Here is a 20,986-nt window from a genome sequence, read left to right on the forward strand (position 1 = left end):
GGATTCCTCTTTCCTGGCAGCACCATCAGCAATCCCTACCATTCCCACAGGGGATTTCATCCCTTATTATTGCCTCCAATCCTTGCCCATTTGTGAGGAGATTGTTAAGAGCTTGGGCGGTGGCAGCAGACACACTTGAATTTGAATTCCTGCTCTGCTACTTACTGAAGGGTGGCTTTGCACATGCTCAGCTTCTCTGGCATTCCATCATCGGCAAAGGGATGGGAACACTAGACAGGTATGGAGGGAGAGAGTTTCAAAGAGGGACATCTATGGACGTTCTCAGGTGTGCCCTCCATAAAAGATACCGATTATTGTTGTTGTTATTAGCTATTAATGTAAAAATGGGGGCTGCGAAGACCCAACACAGCCAAAAATAAATAAATAAATAAAAATTAAAAAACAAATGCTTATGTCTAATTCCCACAGACAGGGATTCTGATTTAATTGGCCTAGACTAGACCTGCTCAAGAAGATTTTAAAAAAATAAAAAAATAAATTAAAAAAATGGGGGCTGATGAGATCTCCATTTAAAGTTAGGGGAAAGGAAAGCCATAGTTGGCGGAGGGAAAGAATATGACTTGTCAGCGGTGGCCCAGTAAGGTGGCACGAGAGTTGGAATGCAATTGGTCTTCCGCTTCTGCCTTGGCCTTCCTGCCAGACCCCTGTCGTGATAGGAGCCCCAAGAATCCCTGGAGAGGCTCTGTACGCGGTCCCTCTCAACTAGAAGCTTGGTGTTCTGCCCTTCCTTCCCTAACTTCCAGGCCTGGACGTTGGCCACCAGTATGCATTCATTTAAGATTTATACTAGAGATGATTTGAGGCAGCTTTCAGATTAAAAAGTAAAAATTACAGCATCGAAGGATAAAGCAAGAACTGACTCCATCTAAAGAAAGCAGAAAGAGTTGCTGCTTTCAGGTCCCTGAATTGGTCAGGATGCATGGAGGTAATAAGGTAATAAAACTGGGTATCCCTGTTTGTCAGCTAAAGCAAAAACGGAAACACGTCGGAAGGCAGAGTTTTTATTTTCTGACAGCAGAAAATACACATCTTCATCTGCAGAGACAAGATGCTTCCTGGAAATAACCCCAAGCATGAATTTATCATGAGTCCTTATATAATGGACACTGAGTGACATAGTGGGCAATATATTCAATTCTGTTTTCATAAAGACAGAAATGCCATTAAGGTGGTCAGTTTCTCACATCAGGTTTCTCTGAAGACAGAGAACATAACATTAAATCATAACCCAGAGAAGGCATTTCTTTAAGGAATTCAGATAATGGAGTCTAGGAGAGACACCTTTGGGTCCATTCCACAAACATTACCGAGCACCTACTCAACCATCCATCCATCCATCCATCCATCCATCCATCCATCCATCCATCCACCCAGCAAACATCTACTGAAGGCCCACCATGTACCAGGCACTCTGAATGGCACTGGTGAAGACTGCTTGTAAGAGCTGACGCCTGGACTGAGTTTTGAAGGACAAATAGGAGAACGCCAGACACAGAAGGAGGGGAGAGCGTTCCAGGCTGAGGGAGCAGCGTGCACAAAGGCCCAGGGGGAAGGGAGAGAGAAAACACGGCTCATTTCAGAAGTGCAGGGGCCTCAGAATGGCTGGAGCGAGCGTGGTGGGTGGACAGTAGGGAGACAGGGGGCACAGGAGAGAGGGGCAGCCAGGGGCAGGAAGGGAGGGTCTAGCAGAGAACTTGGATTTCACTCTGTAGGCCATGGAGAAACATCCGGGGAAGGCAGGGAAGCTGTGAAATCAGGTTAGTGTTTTAAAAGAATGGGATGGGAATGTTGGATGGGACAAGAGCGGAGTTGGGGGCACCTGTTATGCGGCTGCTGTCAGAAACCCAGAAGAGAGATGTAGGGATCTGGCTAGGACCTGGGAGATGTGAAGGAGGCAGAATTTAGAGGACTTGGGAGCTGCCTGGATGTGGGGGCTGAGTGAGAGGGGGGTCCAGAATGATCCCCCAGGTTTCTGGCTCAGGAACTGGGTGGACGTGGAAACTGGCTCCTGAGATGGGGGACCGAGCAGAGGGGCAGGTTGTGGTGCCGGATCAGAAGTAGGTGAGTTCAGTTGTGAGCAGGCTGGGGCAGAGCATCCTGCAGGACATCCAAGAGCAGAGAATGCCAGACACCACACAGGCACTAGGGACTCAGGAGACCTCCAGGAGAACATTTCTGCCTAGGGAACTCCCCAGTCCACTGCGGGGGCGGGGGGAGCAAAAGAGAAAGCTGTCAATTACAGAGAGACTGGGGAATCACAGAGCAGAGGTACGGTGCCCCTCCTGCCTGCCCTCCAGCACCCTGGACCGCTGTGAGCACTGCAGATTCTTCTTGCTGGGTCTACCTCCCTGCATTTGCCCACACTGCTTTCTTCCTGGAAGGTGCCACTTCTTACCTGCCCCTCTCCCCAGGCTGAGCTAGAAGCCCTTCTCATTTCCATAACATCCGGTAATTCTCCCAGAGTCATTATGCTTTGCTGTTTAACTCTTTTCTCAATAAACTATCCATAGCCTGAGGGCAAGGACCAATGGTCATGTTTTATTCTTGTTTATATTTGTTCCCTCAGCACCTAGCACAAAGCCTGGTGTGCAGATTAATGTTTGTGGCTGCACAAATAAAAGAATGAGTGAGGAGTAAGTAAATGATACTGCAGAAAAAGCATGGAGGGGTGTACGACGGTGTTGCTAGCTGCTGTAACACACCTCAATATTTTGGTGTCTTTTTACTGTTAAAAGTCGCTTCTCACCTAACAGTCCAATTCAAGTGTCCCAAACTGGTGGGTGACTTTTCTCTACAGGGTGATTTGGGATCCAGGCTTCTTCCATCTCATGGCTCTGCCATCCCCTAGGGACCCCAAATGCTCTGTATCCAGCCAGCAAATGGAGGAATAAGGGTGGGAGGATTTTATGGGGTAAGCCTTTAAGTGACACACACATCACTTCTGCTTACATTCCTTGGGCAAGAACCCTTGTCTTATGACTGCACCCAACTGCAAAGGGGGCTGGAAAGTGTAGTCCTGGCTAGGCAGCCACTTCTCAGTGATAAATCGGCACTATTGACATTTTTGGCCAAATAAACCTTTGGGGTGGAGGGGGGCTTCCCTGGGCATGTAAGGTGTTTAGCACCATCTCTACCCCCTAGATGCCAATAGCACCCTCCAGTGGTGACAACCAAAAATGTCTGTGGACACTGCCCAATGGCCCGTGGGGGTCAAATCACCCCTGGTGGAGAACCATTGCTCGATACAATGGAAGGGGAGGCGTACCGTTCTGATGTCCAGCTAGCTGGCCGTGCTGCAGAGGGCATCTAACTAAGCAGAGGGTGTGCGTTGCGGGTGCTGGTTAGGAGAAGCTACCTGAAGGAGGTGACACTTGAGCTGAGTGATTAGGAATCATCTCCTCTGCACAGTGAGAGAAGGAATGGTATCGCACTCAGAAGAAGCAGCGTGAGTGAAGGCGTAGGGGCTACGATAGCACAGCTGATTGGAGGAACTTCAAGCAGAGATGAGAGCCGAGCATAGCCCCTCTCCTGTGGATTATGGCGTCTGACAAGCAGAGGAAACATTTGACCTCTTTTGCCACTGACTCGAGTTCTGTCCCTTTCTTTGTTTCACAAACACAGGATTTTCTGCAGGAAATGCTAGAATTCGATGGTCCCAGCATTTGGTAGCACTGGAGGAATCGCCCAGACTGTGGGCCCTTCTCACATCCCCCTCCTGTTTGTGGGGCTCCCACAGCGTCCCCCCCAAGTTTGTCCTGGGATTTTTCTTCCTGAACCGTTTCTGTCACCTTTCCTTGGGAAGCAGATCACTGTCATCTCTACGGTGACAGCCTTGCTCTTGGGAAATACTAGCTTCTGTCCCATCGCGTTCATCATTTTAAAATCCCCACCCTCCACTCAGACCCCAGGCTTTTCCTCTGAGCCCTCGCCTTTGCTCTGTAGCCCTTCTCTGCCGTCCTACTCAGCCCTCAGCCTCCATTTCTGCCCTCGTTACCAGAGCATCCATTTGCTGGCTCATTTTCTCTCTCTCGGCTTCAGCAGGTTCTTTTATTTTCTTCTTAGGTCAGAATGAAACTTTCAGGGCATCAGGAGTGCAGCCCCTACCTGAGTCAGGCCAAGTTCTCCAGAGCACCAGGCCTTGTTTTCTTTCTAAAACCAACTCTGATCTTATCTGGGTATTAGGCTTATCTTGGCCAGTCACCACACCACATTGGGCTTTTTGCAATGTGATACTGTGGAGAGACCTTGACCCATGGCTGCCTCTTGCTCCTGGGGAGACAGGAGTGGGTAGGCAGGGAGCCAGCCCTGGGGGTTGGGCTGAGAGTCACACTCTCCTAGGCTAGAGAGGGGAGGGCTATTATTATCTCTTGGACCCCTGCCTCTCCCTTGGCCTGCAAATGTTCAGGGTCCCCATCTCTGGTCTTCAGAGCCGGGCACCTTTTCAGACTACTTCTTGATAAAGCAATCACACTCCACGCAGCCTGATGGACATCTCTTTAAATCTAGTTTCTGACTGTCATGCATTTCTTCTCTCTCTTCCCTCCATCCGTAAAGACCTCTCCTCCTGTTATGTGCTGAATTCTGTCCCTCCCTATGTCGAAGTCTTAACCTCTAGGACCTCAGAATGTGACTATATTTGGAGACAGGGCTTTAAAGAGGTAATTAAGTTAAAACTAAATCTGTAAGGTGAGGTCTAACCCAGTATGACTGGTGTCCTTATAAGAAGAGGAAATTTGGACACAGACATGTACAGGGGGAAGACAATGTAAAGATGTAGGGAAAAGACATGCCATCTACGAGTCAAGGAGAGCAAACTCAGAAGGAGCCAACCTTGTAGACACCTCGATCTCGGACTTCTAGCTTCCAGAACCTTGAGACAATACATTTCTGTTGTTTCAGCCACACAGGTATGTGGTACTTTGTTATTTGTTATGGCGGCAGCCCTAGCAAATGAATACACCTTGTACTTCCCCCTTTTTAAGACTAAAATCCAATCTCCTCATCAGCCCCTAAAAGACCCCGCATGATCTGGCTCTGGTCCCATCCCCTCCCTCATCTCTTAGGGGTCCCGTCTTATTCACCTTGACCTAGACCCAGCCGCCTATCCCAGACCCCCTCCCTTTTCAGGGCTTTGCCCTTCCTTTTCCCAACTCTTTGCATGGCTGTTTAGCTTTATTTTCAATCCCACCTTCAAGGTCACCACCTCAGACAGGCCTCCCCAGACCACCTATTTAAGGTATGCCCCGTGTAGCCCTTCTCACAGCAACTATGAACTTTTTCTTTATAGCATCTTTGATGAGTTACTTTATATATAATTGTTTATTTATCACCTGCCTTCATCAAGCCAGGGACAGTTCACTCAAGTGTGTTTATCTAGCACAGTGGCTGGCATGTAATGATGCTCAATTACTATTTGCTGAGTAAATCAATCTTCACCTCGTCAACGTATCCAGGCTTCAGGGTCCAGCCCAAATCTTACTTCCCTCCTTAAATTGGCCTTATGATCCCCCAAGTCCAAGAAAAGCTTCCTGCCTTGATGTGCCTTTGTTACTGTCTGTAACATGCCTTTTCCGTCCTGGCGATCAGATCAGCGCTGCCTGGGCTGTGGGGGGGGGGTTTCCATCTGTGCCCCGCATCCTCCCGTGCAGGACCGCACACTGTGCATCTCTGCATTGCCCACAGCACAGGCTGGCACAGGGCCCAGAACTCAGGAGGCCTCAGTAAGTATATGTGGACACAGACAGATCAGAGGGAGGGAGGAATGGTGGAGGAAGTGAGTAGCTGGGCCAGTGTCAGGAATTAAAAGGGTGTCCCTGCCCTCCACGGCCCCCAGGGAGAAGGATGACAAATGTCCCATTGCCGGGGAGGGTTCTGGGGTAAACATCAGCTGTGGGTTGCAGCCACAGAGCAAAGTGCTGGGGCTGAGGAGGGAGTGGGGGAAGCCCACTGGCCTGGAGCCCCAGAATTACAGAGCAGCCCAGACTCCCTCCTGCCCAGCTGTAGGCTGCAGGGGAGGGCTCTGCCCGCTGGAGCTCGAGGACCCCTCTGGCAGGAGAGGGGAGAGGCCCAAGCTCATGAGCCAGGGCTTTCCCCCAGGGAAGATCCCACCAACAGCACCCCCAAGGCTGCCACCCACCAATGGCCCAGCCAGCCCCTCCCTTCTCCCCAGCGCTGGCGGGAAGGCCAAGGCTTGGCTGGCTGAGCCCTCTCTTTTGGGGGCTGGGCCTGGACAATGGGAAGCGACAAGCCCCCTCCTCGCTGCTCCGGGGACATAAAGCAGGCCTTTCACTGTGGAGTTCTGGCCGTTTTGGTCGGTTCTTGGCACCCAGCGAGGCGGCGTCGGGAGGGGCGAGAAAGGCAGCCTGTTGGGGGTGGGGAAGGGGCCCGGCGATTCTGAGGACGCTCACCGGCCCGGGGCTACCGGGCTGGCTCCCCAGCTGCGGGATGAGCTCATACTGGGAAACCGGAACAACTTGAGGTGGAGGAGGGAGCCGGGCATCAAGGGAGCTGGGAGATCGGGAGATCGCGGCTCCGCACAGCAAGTTTTTCTTGGGGGGCAAGGACAAGCATCCACGCCTCCGGCCCTGTCCGCCGCCTTCCCCACTCCGGTCGTCAGCCCCATAGCCCTTTCCACCCTCTTTCCCGGAATATTCCCACCGACCGCGGGCCATTGCCCCCTGGGCTCGCAGACACTAGAGCTCCGGCTTGCCAACCCCCCTACGCCCCTAGCGCAGCCTCTCCCGGGTGCCTCGGGCAAAGGGGAAGGGTGTTCACCCGCTAGTGCCTTTCCACCCCGCGCGCCGGGGGGGACCTCCTCCCCAGGCCCTACGCCTCCTGGTCCCCCCCCCCCCCCGTAGCGTCTGTTCCCTCTCGCGGAGAGTTTGGCGTAGACAGCTAAGGAGCCATCGTGACTGACGGAGGAGCCTAGGAGAGACGAGACAGAGACGGAGACCGAGTGGGGGTGGGGGATCGGGTGGGGACCGGCGCTGAGCCCTTGGGGCCTGGCGGCAGCGGCGGCGGGAAAGAAGTGGGAAGGGGCTCACGCCATTGGGAGAAACTCGTCTGGTTTGGGGCCAGGGCTGGGAGGAGGAGGGTAAGGATGAGAAGAAGCCGGGTCCGGTTATTTAATTTTGAGGATAAATTGCACAAGTAACTCTTGCACCGTTCCTCTACCAACCTCACTTCCCCTCCCCCACCGCAACGGACACAAGCACGCCTCCCTCCATCCCGAGATTTTGCCTTAGGGTAGGGGAAGGACAGAACAGAGCCAAACCCGCGGGTTCCCCCACCCCCGCCCCTCCCTCCCTCCCTCCAATTCTTAATCCTGGGTCTACGCGCACACACACCCTTCTCCTGGGATGGGGTAGGAGGCTGCTGCCACTGGGGCTGGTAAGCATCGCCCCACGCCCCAGATTGCAAGTTCAAAGCCACCACCCAAGATCAGCTCGTAAGAGCCGTGACTTGGGGAACCGCGTCCTTCTTTGGTTACCTTTTCCCAGACAGTATTCTAATTTCCAAACGTGGAAGAGGCGTGTGTGTACGTGTGTGTGTGTGTGTGTGCGCGCGCGCGCCTGTGAGTGTCTGTGTCAGTATCACTGTGTGTGTGTGCGCGTGTGTGTGTAAGGGGGAGGGTGTATTAATGGGTGATCTTATAAATGGAAACGAGAGAACTGAACTTAAAAGAAACTGGTCAATTGTAAAACAAACAGGAATAAACAACCCTTTAGATGTAATCTGTGGTTTGTCTGGAGGTGGAGGTGGCGCTGAAGAGGAACACCCGCCCCCTCCCAATATTTTCTCCTTTGCTGCGCCTCCACCCCCAGCATTTGGAGCGGCGGAGAAGCGGCTCCGGAGTGATTAATCCGGGGATAATTCACCCCCCCTCCGCCCCCCGGCGCGAACCCCCCGAAGCGGGATTGGAGCGAGTCATTTCCGAGAGCGCAGCGCGCCTCTCCCCGGCCGGGCGGACACTTGGTTCATTCCAGCCGCAGAAGCTCAGAGCTCCCGCGTACCGGGATTTTTTCCGAGCAGAAAAAAGCTCCAGAGCTCTCCTGACCTCCTTTCTCCTCCACTGCGAGGGGAGCCTCTCCCTCGGCGCTGCCGGCCGCGCCATGCCGCGCTCGCGGGGACGGAAGCAGGGGCGCTGCGGCTGCCCCGCGGGGAGGGCTCGCGCCGAAGCCGGGATTTCGGCGCTTGTGCCGGGCGCCGGGAGCCGCTGGGGCCGTCCGCCGCCGCCGACGCCGCCGCCGCCGCCGCTGCTGCTGCTGCTGGGCTGGGGGCTGCTCAGCGCCTCGGCCGCCGCGGGTAAGTCCGGCCGCGCCGGGGAACCGGCGGCCGCCGCGCGCCCCACCCGAGCCCCGAGCCCACCCATCCACGACCCGGTCCCTGTCCCTTCCCCCCGCCCTCCGCCTTAACCTCCCGCCCTCCCAAACGCCCACCGTCCTGCTCAGCCTCGCCTCTGCCCCCTCCTCTTTCCCCCCCACCCTCACCCTTCCTCCCCGCCACCCTCACCCTTCCTCCCCGCCACCCTCACCCTCACTGCTACCCACACCCCCAGCCGCAACTTGGCCGGATCCGGCCAGGGGGCCTGGGAGACAGACCATCCCCGCCTGGGGTTGCGGGGCTCCCGGACCGTGGCTTCAGTTTCTTCAGCCTCCCAGCCCCCAAGGTGCCAGGCTTTTCCCAGATAAACTTTCCTGGAGCCCTCCCCGCCTCCCGATCCTGGTTGGCACGCCCGTCCTGGGGGCTGGAGCGGAACGGCGCGCCCCCTCCCCATTTCCGCGTCTGCAGGGTCTGCCCTTCCCTGCCCCCGCCCATTTTTCTCGCAACTGAAGCCCGCGCCCCCGCCGGAGCCGCCCGGAGACTGCGGCCGCCACCCCCCTCCGCAACTGTCCCCCTCCCTGGGCGCTCTGGGCTGGGAGGGTGGTCAGCTGGGCGGGGGTCCAGAGCACGCCGAGCTGGAGGACTCCGGTGGGGGCTGGAGGGTGCTGAGCGACGGACAGGCGGGGGCGGGGGTTGCGCCCGGGGACGGGGGAGGGAGTGTCGCCGCCAGGCCCCGCGCCGCCACATTGCCCTCGGTTTCCACTCCGCGCCAAAGTGCCCTTTCCCGCGCCCTGCTGCAGCCGAGCGCCGGGTCTGCGGCAGCGGCGGCGCGGGCGGCGGGACCTGATCCCGGCGACCGAGTCGGGGAGGGGGACAGACCTGGCGGGTGTGGCGAGTCCCGGAACTTCGCCGATGTGTGGCTGCAGCTTGCGGACCGGGAAGGCACGCGGAGCTTGGAGAAAACCCAGTCCCCACTGGGAACCACTGGCCTCGACTGCTGCCCTTCCGCTTTACCCCCTGCACCCCTCCGAGGCTCAGCTGTAGCCACAGCCTAGAAAGTTCTGTGTTCCCGGGTGGGGACGGGTCCGCCGGGCGATGCCTGGGGCCGCATTTTTATTTAGGCTGGAGGCTGACACCCACGGGGGGAGAAAACCCGTAACACCTGCTGCCCAGGCTTTGACTGAGAGCACCTCCAGCCTGGAGCCGTGTAGGGTTTTTTATTTATTTGTTTATTGTTTTTTTAAACCACCGATTGAACCTTTGAAGGCTTGGCCTCAGCCATCGAGCCTCTAGGTGGTCCCTTTTTGGAAACGGCCACCCTTCCCTGGCGAGCTCTTCTGTCCACTCTGGGCTCCAGCATCTTGTGAGCCGGTCCCCGCAGACCGTGTCGCCAGCTCCTTAGCCGGGAATGTTAGGGCTGCTGGTCGGGAAGGGCGCCCTGAGACAGCCCTAGCTCTCCCATCCCTACTTGACCGGACTTTCTCAGGTTCCCCTAAGAGTCATAGCGGCCGACACCCAGAGAGGGGCGCCCGCGGTGCGCGCGCCTAGGAGCTCAGGCCTCGCGCACACCCACACCCACTGGGTGGCTGCACGGTTCACAACAACGCCGCTGGTCACCAGACTTGCCACATGAGAGGTGGGGGTACCGCTCGTACCGGCTGTCAGGCCTCTCAGACGTGTGTCCAGGAGCGGCCCCTGCTCCGGCTTAGCAGACCTGAGATTGCCCCTAATATGATCCAGCTGGTTTTCAGGCTCGATTTGTCCCTGCCCCTTGGGCATGTTATGCCCCCAGGGAAAGAAGAAGGCCGACTACCGGAGCTTGCACACTGCTGGGCTGTGTTGGAATCCTGCCTTGGAGAGATCGGTTGTCTTGCAGTTCTTTGGTTGGCAGAGAAGTTGGGGGTGGGAGTGCTGAATGGCTTGGGGGAGGGGGTGCTTGCTCTCTGGTGGGCGTGCTCTGGCTTACCATCCCGCATTTACATGTGCTGTTTGACCTTGCCAGCAGCAGAGATTTGGAAGTGGACTTGGTGACAAATGATGGCAGGATTTGGCACATTAGAGGGGGAAGCACATTTATTTTGTGTTCTCTTCACGCCGTTGACTTTAAAAGATGCTCAGGACTGCTCTGTCTCCCTTCCTTGGCCCAGTGATGACTGGATAAAATGAATATAGGATTTGAAAGGAGAAGCCTCCTTACCTGCCTTCAACTTGGACCCTCACCCCTTCCATCTGTGCCCTCACACTTCCCCCACCCCCAGCCTCCCTAGAGACCTTCCAGCAGTTACCTCCTCCCCCTAGATGATAGATCCATCAGTCTCCTGTCTTTTGTTTTCCCTAAACAACTTAATCTCTAACATAAAACAAGCCAACCAGACTTCTTGGCCCTATTGACCTTTTAGCTCCCATCCCATCTTTCTTTCTCGTTTACAGGTTAACTCTCTTCAGACGAGTCTTGAACTCACTTTCTCTGCGACCATTCACTCCCTGCCGACTGGCTTCTGTCCCCAGGACTGGAACTCTCTAGGAAAGATCACTGATGACCACCTTAATCGCCAAACCCATCTGCTTTCTCTTTCTTTCTCTTCCTTTACCTCTCTGAACTGTGAACACTTTGGATTACTTCTTTTAAAATTTCTCTTCCTTGGGCTTCCGGCACACTGTGCTTGGCTGATTTTTCTCCTACCTCTTGGCTGTTCCTTCCCAGTGTCTAATAGTAGCACTTATTCCCCTCTTGAAAGTCTGGCTTCCTGCAGTGTTCCATTCCTTATGCTTTTCCTCATTTCCTTTCACTCCTCCCTGGGTGAGCTCATCCAGGCCCATTTCTTCCACTACCACACTCTGAAGCTTCCAGACAGATCTCTCCTGCCAAGATGCTTCTCCCGATATACGTCTATTGGCTTCCTAGCCCACGGAAGCTCTGGATCTAGACAGCCCGTATAACAGGCTGACTCTTGGACAATCTTCACATAGATGTTTCCCTTCCAAAGCAAACTCATTAGCTCTGCACCTAACCTCCAGTATCCTCCGTGCAGGCTGGTGGTACTGGCAGCCTCCCAGTTACCTAGCTGGGAACTTTAGGATCATCCTCAACTCCTTCCTTATCAGGTGGCCATCAAGTTCTGTCAGGTTCATTCTCTCAAATGTTCTCAAACCTGGCTACTTTTCTCCGAATTAAGCAGCTCTGAGCATTGAAAAGACTGTTATGCTTCCCATTTCCTTAATAAGTAATTTAAAATAAAGGCAATATTAAACTGTAAGTATAAGGATTTTTATACTTACGGTTTCAAGTTCTGATTGTTTCCCATGCTAACCACTTCATTGCTTTAAAAGAAATCAAATATCAAATTATTTTTAAAAAATTTCTCCCTGCTTTGCTTGTTTTCAGAGGCCTCTTAAAAACTGGAGCACTGACCATACCCAGTGTTTGATGACAGTACTAACTGAATTGTATTCCAAGTAGTTATTTATCTGCTTCACGTATTGAACTGTGAGCTTCCTGAGGGCAGGGACAGTGCTTTATTTCTCTTGGCATCCCCAGCACCCAGCTCAGGACCTGGCATAGAATTGGTGGCTGATAGATGGTTGTTAAATCAGCAGATGATTTTTTTTTTTTATAAAGAGCTCCTGACTTATTTATTTATTTTTTTACTTTATTTATTTATTTTTTGGCTGTGTTGGGTCTTCGTTTCTGTGCGAGGACTTCCTCTAGTTGTGGCAAGCGGGGGCCACTCTTCATCGCGGTGCGCGGGCCTTTCACTGTCGCGGCCTCTCTTGTTGCGGAGCACAGGCTCCAGACAGGCAGGCTCAGTAGTTGTGGCTCACGGGCCTAGTTGCTCCGCGGCATGTGGGATCTTCCCAGACCAGGGCTCGAACCCGTGTCCCCTGCATTGGCAGGCAGATTCTCAACCACTGCGCCACCAGGGAAGCCCCAGATGATTTTTTAAAATATTTTTTTCTTGGACAGTTTTCTAGGGGCTGATAAGCCTAAAACAAGAGTTTTAGGGATCAAAGAAGCCAGTTGGTTTGCAGAGGTAATGCGACAACAAAGCCACCTGATCCCCAGTTGCTTTCCCTCCAGAACCAAATGTCACAGATTGGTAAGATAGCTCCTTAAGTTCTAGAACCAATACAAGAACAAGCCCTAAGCATTACCCACCCCCCCACCCCCCCAGGAAAGGCACCAATGTATGGATTTGAATTTCCATATGCAATTGAGCTGTGGGTTTGTGGTTTTAAAAAAGAAACTGACCACAGCAGAGAGTGTTGACTGACCATGTCTTGGACTGGTGACAGGGTAGCTTTGTTGAAGGTGAGGCTAGAATGATGTGGAAAGGCACTGGAGAACCAGATTGCCAGGGCTCGGACACTGCAAGGTTTGGGTGTGTCCAGAAGAGTCCAGCAGGTGGCTTCAGCGACACCACCTTGCCTCATGTGTCTCATCTGCCTCTGTTTCATCATCATTGTCACGCCAGCAGGATTTAGGAACTCTGATGGCTCAGCAGAGCCAGATATTCCTTGTTGGAGAACTAGCTGATCTTCAGACCTCCCCAAGGCTCAGGCTGCCTGCCTGCAAAAGAGACAAGGCATCCCTGTGTTTTGGGAGGGATTAGAAATCAGAGATGCAACAGGCCCAGCACATACATATTGATTGTGCCCACTGAATGGAAGATGGGGTTGGAACAGGAACACTGAGGACAGAGGACTCGGCCAGGAAGTCTGTGTACCCTCCCAATATCCTCCTCCACTGCTCAGAAAGCTGTCTGGGTACCCAGGGGAGTGACACTAACAGCGGATGTCTGTTGAGTCCTCATCATGTGCTGACAGCAACCCAAGCACTTGCGTGTATTAACTCGACCCTCACAGCGACCCAGTGAGGCCAGTAATATTATTCTCCCCATTTTATCCACAAAGAAATAGGTTCAGAGAGGACACATAACTTAACCACACCCCTAGTCAGCCAGAGATTGAGCCCAGGCCTGCCTGACTCCAAATCCTTTACTGGTACCCACCCTGTTATCTGTTCTAAGGAGACCCAGCTGGTGCTACCCGTGGAATCCTTCCACACAGGCTACCTATCTCTGTCCTGCTTTTCCCACTGGGCTGTGCCCATCAGTTATGCTGTGATGCTTTTAGCACTTGAGCCTGGATCTCAACCTTCCAACTCCTCAAGCAGCCATGGTCCATCAATCTCCACCACAGCTCCTGGAGGTGACTACAAAGCCGTCCTTGATTTGCTTCTAGTCTCAGGCACCAGTCTCGACTGAACTCTGCTGTGAACTCTCACAACCCAGGTTGTCAAACTCCTCGTATTGTAAAACTCATCAGGACATATCGGGATTTCTTGTTTAATGAGACAACGTCTGCCTTTATTCCCTAAGGCTCTATGGACTCAGGCGAGCATTGTAGCCCAGATCACAGCACATAGCAGACACTCAATAAACACCCGCTGAAAGGATCAGAGGCAGGTTCTCTGGAGCCCAAGGTTCCCTTTCTCTATGACTGCCCTTTTGGACATTCCCAAGGCAAGGGGCTTGGAGGAGTGGGACGCGATGAAGGGGCATCCCCAGGTGGGAGGCGGCCCTATGTCCTTCTACATATTACTAATGATAGCTCTCCTTTACTGAGTGCTGGCCTAGTGCTTTATAGACATTCCTATTCAATTCTCACAACAATTCAGGTACTATAATATCACATTGGAAGAGACTGAGACTCAGAAATTAAACAATTTGGCCAAGATTATAGAGCAGGTAGGAGAGGAGACAGGATAGAACCTCAGGGCTTCCTGACTCTAGGGCCCATCCTTTTAATTCATGGAAAGCATCTGTCACAGTGCCGGACCTGTCGTTAGCATTCAGTGTATGTTAAATGCTGCCACTACCTCTACTGCTACTACTATTGTCCACTTGCTTTCTGCACCAGCCTCTTAGAATTATAAGAGAAACAGTTCTCATCCTATGCCACTCTAAGATGCCACCAGATGCATCAGCAAGAGTCTTTCCTCTGCTCCTCCCACTGAAAGCACACTCCTTAGAACCTGGCCGACTCACCCACCTATCAGCCCGTGTTAGTACACCTCTTCCTAGAGGGATGAAGAGGGCGGACCCTCTAGCTCCCCCTAGAGGTTGGAGAATGTCACTGACACTGCCTTCCTTGGGTTTCACTCTGGGATATGGCCTCCCAATCCCTCCTCTCTGTCAGCTACAGAGATTTTCCAAGGCAACAGGGGAACATCTGGGTGAACCTGAAAATGGAGGGTTACCTCAGAGTTTTCCACCTCACAGAGACACTGTCTCAGGACTCATTGGCTTTGAATAGAATTCGGCTTCCCGTTGGGCCCACAGAAAGCAAAGGGTAGGCTATGCAATGTGGGTTTCTCAACTTGAAAATAGTGGTGTGGTTCTTAGAGCTCTTTCTTGGTTCTTGTAAGTTAAGAGAAACATGAAACTCATATTTATTTTCTTTCTAGATGTGGGAGCTCAACCCCCTGGGCTATCTTTTCATAACCCACCTTTAAAGATGAGATTCTGTTTTGGGGGGCCTGTACAAATTCAAGACATAATAAGAATTACATACTCTTTTTAGAGCATGCTTTTGATTCCCTATCAATAGATTAAGCATTTTGGAAGTTGTTTGAAAAAAAATTAAGATGAGATTCTGTATCTTTTTTTCCCTCCTCTTCCACCCCAATACATACTTAACTCTTAGGTCTCTGGGGTCCTTTGGCTTTCTCATGTAGTTTCACATGACATGAAGAATGGTCATGCCCTGTATACATTAAAAAATGAGAACTCTGGCCAAGCAGGAGATGGGATGGGAGCGGATGGAATGGAATATGGTGGGGTGGGATTGGAGAAACAGGATAATTTGAGATGGACTGAGGTGAAGTAGGAAGGAGTGAGTTGGGGTAGGATCAAGCCTGGGTTGGGATGTATATTGGGATGGAACAGATAGAATGAATTGGGATGGACTGAGATGGGTGGTGGAATGAAATGGAATAGGATTGAGTAAAATATGATGGTTTGAGGTGGAATTGGGAGATAGAGAGTGTTCGGGGGATTGACTGGGATAGGACGGAGTGAAGTGGGATAGGATTGGGTCAGAATGGATTGGGATGGGATGGGATGGGATGAGATAAGATGGGATGGGTGGAGTTGGGTTGGGGTAGAGTGGGACAATCGGGATATGGTAGAGTGGAGTGAATGAGTTGTGGTGGGATGGGGTGAGATGGGGGTGAGTTAAGATGTATTGGGGTGGCTTAGGTTGGGTGAATTGGGAGGGGATACTGGGCAATGTAGTGGGATTATATAACCAATTGAGTGGGCATCGTGAGGAAATGGGGAATTAAGGAGGGTACCAGAAACAACCTAACCTGCTTCACCTTATTGTAGCATCTTCATCTTCCTCCCCAGAACTCCTCAGTTCCTCATTTGCCTGAACTGTGAAATTTCTAGCAGATAGAAAGTCCCCATCAGCCGTTGGTTCCACACTGGTGTAGATTCTAAAATGCTGGTGGCTCCAGTCTCTGCTATTAGGGGTCATTCTTCAGGGAGAAATTGGGAGTCCTGTGTGGCCACCACCATGAACCGTAGCAGAGAAATATGCCAGGCACAAGGCAGGAGCCCCAGTGCAGCCCTTGCCAAGCCCAACATCAGAGAAGGGCACTGTGCCCACCCTGGAGCTAGCGGGGTGGCTGTACCCACAGAAAGCAAAGTTCTGGGTAGTGTAGGGGTTCACCTCTGTGGTCCCCTCTTTTGAGGAGTTTCCCCACTGGAAACTGCCTTTCACTTTCTACCTATTTGTTTCTTATTGTTGGAAAATTTTAAACTGAATGAGCTCTAAGGAGATGTCAAGTCTGCCCTTGAAAATCATCGTTATAAGGAACTCTTGTGATGCTAAAAGTAATGTCTGTGTAGTTAAATTACTGACAGCACCAAGATAACTCTTAGAAACTTATTTGAGAATCTCCCATGTGGTCTGGAGCAGAAAATAAGGGCTCATATTGTGGCACAAATAGCCTTCCTCCCTGCCCATGTCTCATTTATACTCAAGTGCAATTATAATCCAGAAACCTCAAAAAATTATGTGTTCATCTTCTTGGTTTTCAAATAGGCAATAGAGTAAGGTCCATTATTAAGTAGCTACATCTATTTATTGATTGAAAGTAAGCAGGTGTGACAGTTGTAACTTGAAAGGGAGAAAGCAGAAACTTTGAAACAGACCATTTGAGATACAAGTGAATTATCAGAGAATGCGTAGGCATTTTGTGCAGAGTGATTGATAACCCTTTCTGAGATGAGCAAGTGTGGTAGAGTCGACTCAGGCCCCGGGAGGTTTGTCTGCGGGTTGCTGCCTAACTCCCCACCCCAGCCTGAGTCTTACCACCTCCTGCCCTCATAACTCCTCCATCGCCATGTCAGGGGTAGGAGTCAAAGGTGGAGAGCGGCTCAGAGACTGGGTGAGGCTTGGTGATGGTGCATGGGGCTTCTGGCACATTACTCGGCAACAAAAAGGAGGTGAAAGTTTAATGATTTATTTTCAGTCCATGACCAACAAGGACCTACTGTATAGCACAAGGAACTGTGCTCAATATTCTATAATAATCTAAATGGGAAAAGAACTTGAAAAAGAATAGATACATGTATATGTATAACTGAGTCACTTTGCTGTACACCTGAAACTAACACAACATTGTTAATCAACTATACTCTGATATAAAATAAAAATTAAAAAATAAAATAAACTGTTCCTAGCATGAAAACTGCCCCTTCAAGGATGGCATCCCTCCCCCCAGGGACCTGTGTTGCCCTGCTCTCCTGGCCTTTGTCATTTGTGCAGTCCTAGAAGGGCTGAGCTATGGCAGATTCATAGCTGGAAGGAACATGTTCTGATATGTTTGATATGTTTCTTAAAATTTGGCCTGAGAGTCAGGAAACTAGTCTTCCAGCCTTGGTCATGACTCTACATCTCATTTCTTCTTCCTGGGCCTGACTTCCTTGCCTGTAAAGTGGAGATAATAATACCCACCTTGTCTATGTAATGCTGAACTTGGCATTATTTAATTAACAAAACAAAAAGGATCCAGAGATTTTAGAGTAGGTCACCAGTGTAAGCCCCATCCAATGGGAGATCCTGCCCAGTGGTCAGGCTGGCTTGGCATGCCAGGGATGCGAATCTCACTACCTTTGCAGACAGCCTGCCTGGCTATGCTTCAGGGCGCAGGGGTAGTGGATGAAGGAGGGTGAACTCACTCAGCTTCCTGGCCCTTATCCATTCTTACCCTCCAAGTGGCTGATCCTGAGAAACTGAAAGGGAGGACACGGACAATTCCCATCCACCGCCCATCAGACATCTGCTGCAGCCTCCTGCCTTCCCACCCACCCACCTACCCTGGGGCAGCATCACTGAGCTCAGGCTGGGGGAGGTGATTGCTAGGGCTTCATATTCACTAACACATCCATCCGGGGGACAAGATTTGCCCGAGGCCTTTTAACTCTAGCAAGATGGAAATTCCCTGTGTTTGAGGACCACTGGGACTCACATCTCCTGTGACATTTTGTTCCAAGAAACATAGAAAGAGGAAAATGTAACAAGGATAGTTTTGCTGGTCATGTGGAAGGCACTGCTGGGTGTTTTTTTGGTTTCTGCTTTTTTTTTTTTTTTTTCTTTGAGCATGACATGGAATTAACCTACCCTCAGATCATGACACTTTATGATCATCTATCTATGAAAGGCTCCTTTCTTGTTTTATTTTTAAAAATTTCCTTCCTTTATCCCCAATCCCAAGGCGATTGTTGCCTTCTCCCATCAGTACCCACTCTAATATATTTTATATATATCTTGAAATATGCATGGATCCTTATAAAATATGTAAGGTTGTTTTGTGTGCATATGTAAATTTACATAAATGATAGTGAACTATAAATTTCATCACGTGTCTTTTTATTTACTTAGCACTATAGTTTATAGATCTAGCCCTGCTCCTTGTATATGTCTAGTCCTTCACTGCATTATAAGTTGTGCATCCATCCCATTGTATATATCCACTCCCCCTGGGAATAAACCCCTGGCTTGTCTGTAACTCCTCCTGACTACACATGAAGTTCTGAAGAACATCCTTGTACATTCTCTCTTGGGACCCCATGTAAGAATAACTCTGGGCTATACAGAGTGGAAGATTGGGATCCCTGAGTTAACATGTTGATTTTCTGTGATATGCCATAATATTTTCCAGAACAGCTGAGCTAGGGCTCATTTCCACCAAGAGTGCACCAGAGTTTCTGTCTCCCCATGTCATTACCAATACCTAATATTGTCCACCTTTCTAATTTTTGCCATTCTGATGAGTTTAAAGCGCCATCTCGTTGTTTTGTTTTATTTTGCATTTCTCTGATGACTAGTAAGTTTGAATATCTCTTATATGCTTGTTAGCTATTTGAGCTTCTCTTTTTGTGAATTGCCTAGTCATATTCTTTTCCTATTTTTAAATTGGATTTCCTGTCTTAATTTAGAAAAATCTGGGTTTGATTTTCAGGAGTTCCTTTTATATTCCAGGTATACCCTCTGTCAGTTTTAGAGATTACAGATAACTTCTCCCAATCTTTCATCTGTCTGTTTTGTTTATGATGTCTTTCTTTGGACAGAGATGCTTCATTTTGAGGTAGTCAGATTCATCAATGTTTTGTGGAAGGCAGAAGTTGAGATATACGGGTGCCCTGATGAGCTAAGGGGCAGGGTGGGCTCCCAGGCCCACCTGAGCCCATCCTTCTCCAGGGCTGGCTCTCTGTATGGAGGGCTTTGAGCAGTCCCAGAGCTTTCCTGTCCATACTGGGGCCCCAATTCCTATAGGAGGTCTTTCTTCTGGCTCAAGGCACTGTTTTAGAAGGTGCCAGTTAAACTACAAATAAATTACTGGATGGGTGCCACACTTAGAGAATGTGAGGGTTTGCTTAGCCCTTCAGCAGGCGTTTATAGAGGGCCTGTGCTGGGCCTGAGCTCTCAGATGCGTTGGGGACCATAGACAAGTTTCAAAGATAAGGGTACATAAGAGAGACAGCTGCCCACATATTCATAGCAGCATTAGTCATGATATCCAAAAGGTGGAAATAACCCAAGTGTCTATTGATGGATAAATGGATAAACAAAATGTGGCATCTACATACAGTGGAATATTATTCCACCTTAAAAAGGAAGGAGAGTCTACATTGTACAACTTGGATAAGCCTTGAAGACATTATGTTAAGTGAAATAAGCCAGTCACAAAAGAACAAATACCGTATGGTTCCAGTTATATGAAGTACCCAGAGTAGTCAGATCCACGGAGACAGAAAGTAGAATGGTGGTCGCTGGGGCTGGGGGTTGGCGGATTGAAGGGAATGGGGGGTTGTTTTTTTAATGAATAGAGTTTCAGTTTTGCAAGATGAAAAGGGTTCTGGAGATGGATGGTGGTGGTGGTTGCACAACAATGTGAAGTACCTTAACGCCATTGAACTGTACACTTAAAAATGGTTAACGTGGTCACTTTTAGGTGATATATATTTTGCCACAGGTAGAAAAAAAGAGGGGTAACTATCCAGACTCCAGGGGTCAGGGAAGTCTCCTAGAGCAAGTGATGTTTAGGCTGAGACTCGCAGGATAGATAGCAGAGGGCAGATGAAGAGAGGCAGCAGGGGGAAGGATTCCAACAATGGAAACATACCTGTACAGGCTCATGGTTGGGTGGAAGTGAGGCATGTTCAAGGTCTGGAAGTAGCTCAGTGTGACGAATAAGGGCAATGAAGAGTCTAGAGGGTTTGGAGCAGGGGTGTGGCCCCATCAGCTTGGTTGGCTGGTGCAGGTCTTCAAGGAATGCGGTGATGATGAGGGCAGGGTGCGGACCAGGGCACTGCTGGGGAAGGCAGGTCTTGGTGTCCCTCGGGGAGAGGTCAGCAAGGAGGGGATGAGGGCATCCTCTTCCTTCCTCATTTTTTTTACCCTGTTCCCCACCTTCCCAGAGAGGGTAAAACATCCACAGAACTGTCAAAAGTCCATGAAACCCACGTAATAACCTGTGGATTATAAATCACAGTTCTGTTCATCCTGCCTCAGTGAGAACATCCCACAACTTTCTGCAAGAAAGAAAGTTCAAATAGTTAATCTACCTGCTCGGGGATGACTCCACAGGCCGTTTCAGCATCCCGTCTCCTGGGGAGACCTGCTGTACTCTTATCTTGTCCAGGTCGTGTGCGCCCCTCCACATTTTGGTCATTCTGCGTCCCCTGGTCCACCGCCTCTCCTCTTCTGACCTCTCCAGTTATCTCCTGCCCCTTTCCTTTCCTGCTCCCTCCTTTCCCCAGTCCTGTTATTTTCCTGACACCAAGACTCTTCATTCTCATTGCAGAGTCACCCTTCCCCCACCCCCAGCCTCACCATCAGTTTAAGCCTCCTCCTGACCTTTGACCTTGTTGCCTCCACCCCCCCTCCTCATCTAGGACCTGCAACCTCCGTGGCCTTTCCTTTAGCCAGGCTTCAGCCCACCAGCTCTGTCAGCAAGGAGGATTTTCAGGGCTTTTAGCTGCTCCCATCTGCTTAGGACCAGTGGGGCTGGGTCCTTTGAACATGCACTGAGCACCCGGTGCAGTGGCCCTGGCCTGGGGCTCAGGGATGC

The 20,986-nt window shown here is 51.0% G+C and overlaps 1 protein-coding gene across 2 annotated transcripts in view; it reads left to right on the forward strand.

Annotated features, from left to right (window-relative positions):
• Positions 1-7,646: 7,646 nt before the first annotated feature.
• The window catches only part of CSMD2 (CUB and Sushi multiple domains 2), a 652,460-nt gene continuing 639,120 nt past the window's right edge, over positions 7,647-20,986 (forward strand). For both annotated transcript variants that reach the window (XM_082415250.1, XM_082415251.1), the window contains exon 1: positions 7,647-8,325. In XM_082415250.1, the coding sequence (XP_082271376.1) occupies positions 8,133-8,325 (193 nt within the window). In that variant the 5' untranslated portion in view covers positions 7,647-8,132. The remainder of the gene's footprint in view (positions 8,326-20,986) is intronic.

The sequence above is a fragment of the Balaenoptera physalus genome (assembly GCF_965194825.1).
Source record: "Balaenoptera physalus genome assembly, chromosome: 1".
Lineage (NCBI taxonomy): Eukaryota > Metazoa > Chordata > Mammalia > Artiodactyla > Balaenopteridae > Balaenoptera > Balaenoptera physalus.